General features: G+C 39.3%; 2 protein-coding genes across 2 annotated transcripts in view; one reads left to right on the forward strand and one right to left on the reverse strand.

Annotated features, from left to right (window-relative positions):
- Window positions 1-1,649, reverse strand: part of LOC134795211 (uncharacterized) — an 82,528-nt gene extending 80,879 nt beyond the window's left edge. The window contains 2 exon segments of the mRNA XM_063767043.1: window positions 1,179-1,288; window positions 1,513-1,649. Coding sequence (XP_063623113.1) covers window positions 1,179-1,288; window positions 1,513-1,525 — 123 coding nt within the window. The 5' untranslated portion in view covers window positions 1,526-1,649.
- Window positions 1,650-2,014: 365 nt separating this feature from the next.
- Window positions 2,015-11,775, forward strand: LOC134795030 (E3 ubiquitin ligase Rnf121). The gene is made up of 9 exons (XM_063766879.1): window positions 2,015-2,220; window positions 2,298-2,332; window positions 5,340-5,481; window positions 6,143-6,297; window positions 6,911-7,031; window positions 7,740-7,847; window positions 8,272-8,374; window positions 8,842-8,974; window positions 10,364-11,775. The coding sequence occupies exons 1-9, from the start codon at window positions 2,188-2,190 to the stop codon at window positions 10,482-10,484; spliced, it is 951 nt and encodes a 316-aa protein (XP_063622949.1). The 5' UTR covers window positions 2,015-2,187; the 3' UTR covers window positions 10,485-11,775.

The raw sequence follows: 11,775 nt of genomic DNA on the forward strand, positions 1-11,775 counted from the left end.
TCCCAAAGTTGACTGGTCTCCCACCCACCTAACAAAAACTGCCAAATTCAGAACCCACCTCTCGGCTGTCTTAAAAAGGGGGCAATAAATATTATTATGGTTTAAAGACTTATAACAAGCTCTACCCTATCTCTATACATGGTGTGTCTGACCATGGGGCTTTAAATCCAGTGCTTGATTTTACTCGCTAAACTGAGCTACTTTTACTATGGGACCAACCCTAAAATCGGGGAATTTTTTTTTGGCTTTTCCATAGAAAACGTCGACATCTGATCAGCCAAAATGTATGAAAAAGTAAAAATTTTTTTGGGGATTTCGGGGTTGGTGCCATAGTAAAAGTAGCTCAGTTTAGCGAGTAGAATCGAGCCCTGGATTTAAAGCCCCATGGTCAGTAACACACTGTATATAAAGTGTCATCCTATGGAACTTGCTAACTATAAACTGAAATAAATGTCATATACTAAGAAAGTGACCAAGGCCTCCAGTGCCCCAGTGGAATCGAACCAGCGTCCTCTGCTATCGCGGCAGATGCCTAAGCCACTCGGCCACCGGGTCACAGCGGCATCGGTCAAATTTTCCAAGTATATGCACTTCTTACTGAAGGCTTATGGCGCCCCCTGGCCATCTCTAAGGTAGAACAATATGGTTCGAACCTTCGAACTAGATCACTCATGTGATACTGAGCTAGCGAGAGAGATGGCGCTGCCAACAATACTAAAGTATAAGTACTGGAAGCCTTGGTCACTTTTTCTTAGTATATGACATTTATTTCAGTTTATAATTTATATAGTAGTGTTTCTACTTGATAAAAAACAAATTAAAATATTTTTCTGAAATAATTTAATTTGTTCAAATACTTTAGTACTTGCTAACTATGTAAACAAACCACTATATTGAAATTGTCAAAGATTGATGAATTTACTTTTAGTGACTTTTGTTTACATAGTTAGCAAGTTCCATAGAATGACACTTTATCTAAACCAAGATAATTGCCATAGGAACTCTTGTGATAAAACAACGCAACCTAATTGTGTTTGTGGATTATAGAAAAGTCTTGATGAGTATTAGTTGTCTGGGGAAAGAAAAGCACAGTCGGCGATAAAAGGTTGTACCAAAAACGAAAATTTAGCTAAAAACTTATTTTTTAACAAGCAACTGCTTTTGAAATAACCTCTTACCTTGGTTACACCAGCCTTTGCAGCTACGGCTCCAGCTGTAGTCTTGCTTGGAGTCACATTTTGAACCACTGGCACTATTTTGACCTCCGCTACCTGGGTACGGTTGAGCTCTGCGAAAAAGATATTACATGGATATGTTGTTTTTGTTTAGTAACTTTAGTACATCAAAAAGGTACCTGAGTCTATTATCTGACATGTAACTGATAAGTATTACTATTTAAATATAAGATAGGAACATGAGGGATAATACATATCAATAACAATCACAAATATAGCATGTAAACATAAATCCACAACAACACAACTTGGAAAGGGATATTCGAGATTTATTTACCTTTATTCGGCATGGTTGACTGTTGAGCCTTGTTAGAGAAAAACTCTCAGTATATATGTCACATTGTTGAATAAACACATAGTCAATATATTATGTAAAAGTTTATTAAAATAAATAAACTAATTCCTCGATGCATGCCAAACAAAAACCCGACAGGAACGTCAAATGTGACATTGACAGCTTTTTTTGCAGTTAGGGATGCACTTATATTATCGAATATAACTTATTTGGTAGAAGTTGTGGTGCTTGCGCACGAAGTTCGCATTTTGAGCTAGCACTTGCTTTGACTCCAAGTACTCCAACCAACTGTAGCTTTCAAACAGCCTGCCATATAGTTTACCTGATGTATTGCGACCACCTTACACTCTATCGATACGTGCGTCGCATCGCACCATAGGCGCGGTGCGGTGCGGTAGTCTGTTATAGCTTTAAAATCAAGCGTACTAATCTACAGTGGCAACACTGTAACTGACAGCCATACATGTGTCAGCCGTGCTACTGTCAATTTGACATTTGTCGGACTTGCCAAAATGACGACTGCTATCAGCGGCTTACGTTTAATTTTCCAATAAACACGCAAAATTATTGCAATTTTGTTGTAATTATTAACATTATTTATAAGAATAAATGTTAATTAGTCTATAGTGCGTTGATTTTACTAACACAACATTAAATATGGATCTCCACCGGCCCGTTGATCCGAACAAGGTGAAGCAACCTGAAAACTTGATAAGGTTTCCTTAATTTACTGTTTTTGTGAATGCTAATAAGCTTTCTAATTGCAGACTTACGAGGAACTAACATCTGAAGAAAAACTGAGGTAAGAGTGCAACTTTTTTAATAACTTTTTTCAGGTAAATAACGGTAGTTAGAACGTGTTGGAGAGTCATTGATTTTTGTTTGCTTTGGTAATGCTAACATAAATATATGCCGACTGGGCTGTTATATATTTTATAACCTTATTGTAATGGAAATTATGTCTAGCTAAAGAGTAAATGTATCCTTGTTGCTGATGTATACTTAAAATAAAGAGTCAAAATAAAATAATAAAGGGACCAATAATATAGCCTCGTAAGTCCCCGCGTATTTGTACAAGTACAAATTAAATTCGAGTTTTGAACTCTTATAGAAATGAAAGAAAGTTCCAAATTCAAAAGCACAAAAACTTACTTGGGTCTTACAAGGATAAAAACGTAACATGGGGAATCCCCTTGTTTCCTATCAGAGAGGGGGTAGCTTTTCTCTGCAGCTGACAGTACATTAAGATAAGGCACAGTTTAGAAAACTTTGACGATAACTGTACATACATCATATGTATTATGAACTATCAGACATACAGGTACATTAAACTGGATCTAGAGTAAATAACATTATTTAACTAATTGGATTAGTTTACTATCTCAATTCAATATACCTATCCTTTGTCCTAGTGAAGTACAAAAGCATTATGTATATTTTTGGAGATAAGTAATTGTTTGTAAGTCAAATACAAATAAATTGGTTTTGATAAGTATTTTAAAATATATTAAGTCCCTTTTAACTTGTGATATACTCCTCATATTTAGAAAATGTGTTGAAGCAAATTCAAAATATCTATGTGCCACATACAAGAAGTTTTACCATCGCCCACACTCCTAACTGTACATTGGTGGACCTTATGCCTTTTGTAATAAGGTCCACCGATGTACAGTTAGGAGTGTTGCTGTTTGTACAAGACAAAACATTCACACATTTAATTCTTCATCTTTCTTTTATAACTTTAGCTACAAGAGTGAACATGAATGTGTAAACAGGCCAAAATGGGTGAAACAACTTTTAGAACACTGATTTGTGTCCTTAGACTCCCTAGCAAAGAAAAATCGATTTTTCAAAAACTATGTTATTTTTTTTTACTTTTCTGTTTACAGGGGCATTCTTCTTTTTCTTCAATTTAAGAGGTATCCTCTTGTCGGTGGAGTATTTTCCATTTCTCCCTCTCATATGCCATATCCTTGACCTCTTGATACGTCACGACACCAGCTTTTTCTTTGATTTGATCTACATAGTTACGTCTTGGCCTGCCTCTCTTTGCTTTTATCTTGCCTTCTATGATAGTTTTAAAGTTGTTGTGCCATAACAAAGGTCTGCAAATGCTGCGATATAGTCTGTAAACTGGATAAAGTGAATTATTTCCCCATTAATTTTGACCCCACCCTTGTCAGCTTCTTTGATTTTCTTGATTGCATACTCTATATTATATGTTAAATAATATTAGTGGTGAAAGTGGACATCCTTGTCTGACACCCTGCCTGATTCTTGCACTTCCGTTTTCCTCTCCAATCTCCACCCATGCTTCTTGCTCCTTATACAGTTGGTAAATAACTCTCCTATCTCTAAAATCCAGTCCGGCTTCCTTCAAAATACTCATCATTTGCCTCGAGACTTTATCAAAGGCCTTCTCTAAATAGATAAATGCGATATGCATTTCAAGGCCAATTGCTTCTCTGGTACCTTTATTTTCCCTGAATCCATATTGGTCTGGTCCTATATAAGTTTCTGATATGGATCTGATTTACCAAAGAAACCTACCCTTCTCTGTGAAGAGCATAGGACACTTAGTTTAATCTCACAAGCGAGCAAAATTCTTCTAAAGATAATACATAATAGGATCAGATCATCTGATCCTATTATGTATTATCTTTAGAAGAATTTTCATCAGATCATCTGATCCTATTATGTATTATCTTTAGAAGAATTTTGCTCACTTGTGAGATTAAACTAAGTGTCCTATGCTCTTCACAGAGAAGGGTAGGTTTCTTTGGTAATGCTACAATTTTACTTATTTTAAAATCTTTAGGGATTTGACCAGTCAAATGAGTTTGTTTAGTAATTTGAAATTTTTTTCAACTATTGGTTCACAGTTTGCATGCTTGATAAATTCAATGTATATGTTGTCAATACCAGCTGCCTTACCATTTTGGATTCTGTTTAGTGCTTTGTCAAATTCATCCCTAAGTATTTCTGGCCCCAATTCATCTCCAGGTACCATTTGTTCTTGCTCTATATCGCCTTCTGTCATTTCTTGGCCCTTGTACAAATCCTCCAAATATACTACCCATCTGTTGACTATATCGATGTTAATTAATAGTATTAAATTTGTCAATTTTCGTCTAGTATTGCTGTGCTTTTACTTTTGGGTTTCTTGTTCATATTCCGTATTGTACGCCTGGTCTAGTTTTCCTTTGTTTATTAATTTTTCTATTGCGTCACACGTCTCTAACACCTCCTTTTCTTTCTCGGCCCTGCATTTTAATGTTATTTGATTGGTCAGTTTTTTGTATTCCTTTATACTGCCATCGTCAGATTTATTTCTATATTCCCTTCTTTCTATCATTAATTTAATAATTTCTGCAGTAAGCCATTTCTTCCTAGAAACAATCTTTTCTTTCTTTAAAATTACTTCGGCTCCTTTTTTAATATATTCCTAACATTAATCCATCTATGCTCTATATTAATATTGCACATGTTGCCAGTTATATTGTTCTTAACATCTACAAATTTATCACCTATGTTATTACTGTATTGTGCTCTAAAATAGCTATTAACATCCTCAAGTCTACTGTGATGAATCTTTTTTGGCTTTGTCTTCCTCTTAATTTTATTATTACAGGGGCATTATTAGATCCATATTAAGTATTGTAAACAAAAAAGTAAAAAAATCAACATGGTTTTTGAAAAATCGATTTTTCTACAATAGTTGATTCACCCAAATGTGAAGGCGTGACTGGCCCTTACTTACCCGACGTCCACACTTACCCATATTGACCCTTATTGGCATGTTTCCTTAGATATGATCATCAGAGGCTGCACGAGCTGCATAAGGGACATGAGGGCATGCACACCACCATGATCCTGATTCTCATCGGGACCCTCATTGTGGCACAAATCATAGTCGTTGAGTGGAAGAAGCGGCATTATAGGTCTTATGCGGTATGTTTCTATTTTAACCCTGTTAACGCTACTTGCACCATCCCACTAACCCAGGGTTTAGCAGTTAAACTGTTAACCCAGTGTCAAATTGCACTGGCAACTATGATAACTCCAGGTTTATCCGGTTAACTCCGGGTTAGTGGGATGGTGCAAGTGGCCCTTAGAAAGCTCACTGAACAGCACTGCATAATGGGGTTGGCAACTGTCAAAGGTGTCATAGATGGCTCCAGTATAGGTTTCCACTGTTTCTAGTTGTGTTTTATAGGATTTGACTTAAAGGACTTGTGTCCGGGCCATTAAAAAAAATTGTTACACTATTCATAGGATTTACATCTGTATAATTATTTCGACTGGCTAACCCCATTTCCATGCCTAAAACACCTTTATTCTACTTATACTGTAAGTTGGTGCGTATGACCGCTATCAGGCTAGTCACATTTACGACTTAAAGATATAAATAGGAGGGAAAGCATGACCAGTAATATATGATCAATTGATCATTGTCGAGAGGGCGCTGTTATTCTCATGTATAGGGACCCTATACATGAGAACAACAGAGGGTGACATGACACATGTTAATGTTAGAGAGATGACAACCTGATAACATAGCCATGTCTCATTTATTTTTACCAGGTCTGTAGACTATTCTTTTCTTCAACAGTTCTTCACAATGATAGCGATGTGGTGCATACCGCTAATCATGAGCGCTCGGAGCCACTGGTGGCGGTTCGTCATCATCTGGAGCATATTCACATTACTAACAGGGCTTGTGATGAGAAAGAGCTCTGTTAAACCCATGAGCGCTACTACCCCTAGGTCAGTGATGAATATCTTATGTCGGCTGTACACACTCGTCGAGAGCCTCTCGCCGAGAGTCTCGGCACCGCTTCGATCCAATCGGAGAAGCGCGAGACGTGACGAGTAACAGCGAGATAAGAAGGGAGAAGTATGAACACAGTCGTTCTCGGCCTGTCTCGGGGGCTCTCGACGAGTGTGTACAGCCGGCATTAGTGTAAGGTCACCTGCAATGAAATCTTACATAATGATTGATGTAAAAAATATCTAATAAAAAAGGTTTTGAGGACCTTTGAGGAGGTTTATGTTTAAGGAAAATTAGTAAGAAATGCGATAAAATTAAATACATAACTACTTCCCGTCAACTGTTGATCGTGACTATTTTTTATAAGCGCATATGATTTTAGAATCGTAAAATTCACGATTTTTTAAATATTTTTATCTAACATATACTCTAGTTGTGTTCAGTCAACCAATTGGAAACCATAAACCATAGATCCATTTCAAGTTGACAAATAGAAAGAGATTTCCTACGATCTGTATAAAGTCATTTGCTTCTCTGTTTTCACCCCCAGAGAGAAAACCAGAACTTATTTGTGGCCCTCAAAACCTAACTCAAAACTTCTCTCCACAGACTAGTGTACAAATGGTTTTACCTAATCTACAAAATTAGCTGTTGTATCGGCGTGATCGGATATGTTATTATGATGCTCACTTTCCTCGGAGTGAATCTACTGTTCGGTGCTAAACCTCAGGTGAGTCATAAACAGCAACAGAATAGAATACATTTATTTACGTCTCATCATGGTTGGTTACATATAGGGGCCCACTGATTAACAGTCCCCCGGACGGTATCGGCCTGTCAGTTGTTCGGAACTGTAAAAATTTTGTTCTAACTGACAGGCCGATACCGTCCGGCAGACTGTTAATCAGTGGGGCCCCTAAAGCCGACCACTGCCTAACAGGTCGCCGGACGATATCGGCCTGTCAGTTAGAACAAAAATTTGACAGTTCCGAAAAACTGACAGGCCGATATCGTCCGGCGGACTGGTAATCAGTGGGCCCCTTAAGAGAAAAGGAAAAGGAACGGAAGAAAAAAGGACCCCACTCAGCGAAATGCCACGGCAAACCGCAGCGCTGATTTTCGGTAGGGACATAACTTATAACTAACATAAGACTGATACTAACGAGAACACAAAAAACAGACAAAAATTACAATTAAAAACAAGCAACACAAAGAGAATAAACAACAATAAACAACAGCAACTTATTACATATTTAAGAACCCACGAAGCGATGTGGCTATGGGCACCGTCCAGAAAGTAGAATTCAAAAACCTAATACCCGCTATCCCGGGCACGTACAGCCATCTCGCTCACGCTTACGCTCAGTGAGAGTGGGAGAAGAACCTGAACCCACGGGAACTTAAGATTTGACTAATACCTATCTGTTTTAATTGACAGTCGTGGATGGACGTGGGTATGGTGCTTCTATTCTACGGGCTGTATTTCGGCGTGCTGGGCCGCGACGTGGCTGAGTACTGCGCGGACAAGATGGCGGCCTCTATTGGGGTAAGCTACGCTTTAGCACAGAATAAATAATAGTACTACCGTACAGAAAGGAAACTTCCTATTAAACCGAAGTTTGACAGCGGTTCAGGGTCGAATCATGCTGCCCCTTTCTAATATATGGCATAATCCTTTTTCGGCTATTTAGGGTTGTCAAAATTTAGGTCATTATCTTATCTGTGATGGTCGTGCACGCAAAGGGACGTCAAGTTGTGTCAACCCTAATAATTGCTCGGAGCAATGCTGAGCCGAGCGGAGCTGAGTTTGGCCGAAGTCAGGAGTTTCGCACCCCTGGCTTTAGCAAGACGTCGCTATGTAATGTACGTGTATATAGTACTGTCTCACACACCGGTGCGGCGTGCGAACCTATAGCAATGCGATAACCATGTAAGCAATGCTTTTGCTCACACAATGTTTTTATTTGCAGTATTACACACAAGAAGGCATACCGACGCGGCAGCTGGAAAGCGACGTGTGTGCTGTATGCGGGGACAAACTTTTAGTAGCTGTTAATGAGGAGGGCGTTATAGGTAAGTACATATAGTTCTATTTTACTATAATTGTATTCAGCAAAAGGGGAATAGGGTTCGAGAAATAGTGTAATCTAAAGCCAAAACGGATGTTTACCAACCCTTATCGTGTTTCGAGACAACTGTCACACGTATACTACGCACTATACTCGTAATATAGTTACAATAAAATTATAATAAACTGCTTCGTTAACTAGACTCGTCAAACTTCACGATCCAAGAAGTCAAACAATTTGATTCTACTTTGCCCAAAGGTTGACTTGAGAGAATGCCTTATGGCAGTGCGCCTTTTCCAATAAATTCCCAAAAGCCTTACTAGCGAAAACACTTCGATAGCGCGATGTAGAATCTAACAGCGCCACCTATCGTCAAACTGGAACCTTAAGTAGACTAACTGACACCGGCCGCATCTACGGCCAGCTTTTGTTGATGCACCTAATTATAATAATTGTATTGTATTGTGACAGAGAACACGTACAAGTTGTCGTGCGGGCACGTGTTCCACGAGTTCTGCATCCGCGGCTGGTGCATCGTGGGCAAGAAGCAGACCTGCCCGTACTGCCGCGAGCGCGTCGACCTCAAGCGGATGTTCACCAACCCGTATCCTTTACTAATCCCGAAACTCACATCAACTGCAAGATAAGTATTATACACATCTTTTTATTTTATACCTTGTTTTAATGCAATAATGAACTAGTTTTCGTATGGCAACTTGCATGATGATAAGGGGTCATCCATTAATTACGTCACACGTTTAGGGGGAGGGAGGGGTCAAGAAAATGTGACTTGTTGTGACATGGGGGAGGGGGGAGTCACTAACATTGTGACGTCACTTTAACTTCATCAGTAACCGAAAATTAATTTATATTTTTTTATTCGCTGTACAGTTAAATAATGAGTTTTTGGAAGTAATTTTCGTTCCTATTTGGTTTTGTGTTATAAAATGACTAATATTTCATTTACCAAAAAATTTTTTTCATAAAAAAAAATAATGCCGAGTTACTATTACCGATTTCGTTGAAAACAAAATTGCCTCAAATGTGACGTCACACCAGGTGGGGAGGGATTTGCAAAATGTGACCAAGTGTGACAAGGAGGGGGGAGGGGTCAAAAAACCTTGAAATTCGTGTGACGTAATTAATGGATGATCCCTAAGGTGACATAAAGATTAAGATAGAATGAAGGACAAACATAAAACAGACGATCGGTAGCAAAGACAGATAAAAAATTAATGCCAACTAAGAAAGGCAATCTCTCTGCTTTGCCTTAAGGTTGACTGGTAGAGAATGCTTTGGGCATTAAGTCCGCCTTTTGTACGATAAGTTTTCTTTTGTGCTATAAAGTTTAAATAAATAAAGGCAGACCAAATGGCGGGAAAGAGGGGAGGCCTTTGCCCAGCAGTGGGACACTCCTATAGGCCAGGGCTCTCCAAACCCCGGCCCGCGAAGCGTTCCAATCCGGCCCGCCGACAGCGGTCCAATCCGGCCCGCGGGAGCCAGGCTCCAGGTGTTCAGCCCTAACAGCAGCAAACAGATACACACCCCCCCCCCCCCCCCCCCTCCCAAAAGTTTGGAGACCCCTGCTATAGGGTAATAAAAAAAAGCAGACGAAAAGACAAAGCAAAGATAAGAAGAAAGGGTAGGTGGACAAGGACAGGCAGGCATACTGAACTATGGCTCTGTGGCTCAGACTGGATTACCTATGAATATTATGATACCAACACTTGCTATCTGACTAACTCACTTTACATACTATTATTGACAAGACGTGATAATGACGTGAAAAATGGACGCTATTAGCGCCCTTTTTCGAAATTACCTATGTACAATAAACGGGTTCCACGACTCGACTTACTTTTCGATCCATGAAGTGAAAGTCACACGACTCGATTCTAAACAGCCTTATATACGCTCAAAGGAAAAACTTTGATAGCGCGATGCAGGACGTCACAGCGCCATCTATCGTTTGACAACCTTAACAGTACACTAGTTGGGACCGGCCGCACCTCCTCTACGGGCAGCTACTTGATTGGCTGCGCTGGCTGGTTGCCTGGCAACCACTCGTCATGTTCCTCGCGCAGGGCATCAACTGGCTCCTCGGGTTGGAGTGAGATACCAACACTTTCTACCTCACTTTCACATGCCTTGATAACTAAGCTTGTGTGCGTCTTGCGGTCAATAACGTACGTTTGTGGATAAAAGACACCGCGTTGTCAGTTGTAAATAAGGACTACTTCTATTTATATCTTCAAACTTTTTTAACCCGTCGAACGACCACCATAAAATAAATTGATGCAAAGCAATTTGACCCATATTGATCTGAAGTAACACGTCTGATACTGTCGCTACGACCCAAATTGAGTTAGTATCACACGTGTGATATTAGGGCGCTCCACGAGTGGCCTATAGTCTACATACTTTTTTTGACAACTGTCAAAGTGGTAATTATTGGTCGAAATCGACACCGAGTAAGCATTAAAACTGGCTCATACTAAATTACAGACAGATTAGTGAAGACTTATCAAATTTTATTCAAACATGAGTTTCTTTTAGCACGGTTTTAATAGGGAATATTACACAAAACTCTGCGTAGAGGGCGTCACTAGGTCAATCACATGGCCTACCGTGAAATACGACAATCGAAAATTCGGTTTCTGCGTCTCTATCATTTTTGCCTATTCGATCGATAGAGAGGCAGATAAAGAAATTTCGATTTTCGCGTTTCTCGGTAGGCCACCTGTAAACAAACCGCCTTGATGCATCAATGTCATAGTGAAAGCTTGTCAAATTTAAGGCGTAGTATATATAAGTTACTCTATGGTTTACTAAACTAATTAGTGCTGCACTCTGGCGGCAGAACATTGCAGTAATACTCCCTATTGCTATCCTTCACTTAAGAAAAATGTATGGGCGCGGTAGAACTCTCGTATATTGGAGGTATCTAGTAAAGTCTGTGCACGAGCTCTGAGGAAGCGCAGGGGATATCCACCTGTCTCCTACGTGCCCGCAGTTGTTGCGCGGCCCAGGGTATGCGTATATGACTCGAGTATCGTGGTATATGAGTCCTTTCAACCCGAAAATTTTCGGGGTTCGAGCGCAGACTGTTAACTGTACATTGTTAGACCTTATGCCTTTTGTAATAAGGTCCACCGATGTACAGTTAGGGTTGCTGTTTGGACATGTATTGCTGACGTTTTATATTGGTGGATTTTAATGAACGTACGTTATAATGGACTGTAAGAACTTTTAGCTGACAAGTTTCAACCGTCGTTCAACCTTTGGTATAGGTACCACTCTTTTTCTTTTGTTAAAAGTACAATACATACAGATTATTGAGATTATAACTTTCTTCAGCTTTAAAATGGTAAGAAGGTTCCACGGGAAGCTGTTCTTACATTAAGA

Source organism: Cydia splendana, chromosome 11 (genome assembly GCF_910591565.1).
Source record: "Cydia splendana chromosome 11, ilCydSple1.2, whole genome shotgun sequence".
In the NCBI taxonomy this organism is placed as follows: domain Eukaryota; kingdom Metazoa; phylum Arthropoda; class Insecta; order Lepidoptera; family Tortricidae; genus Cydia; species Cydia splendana.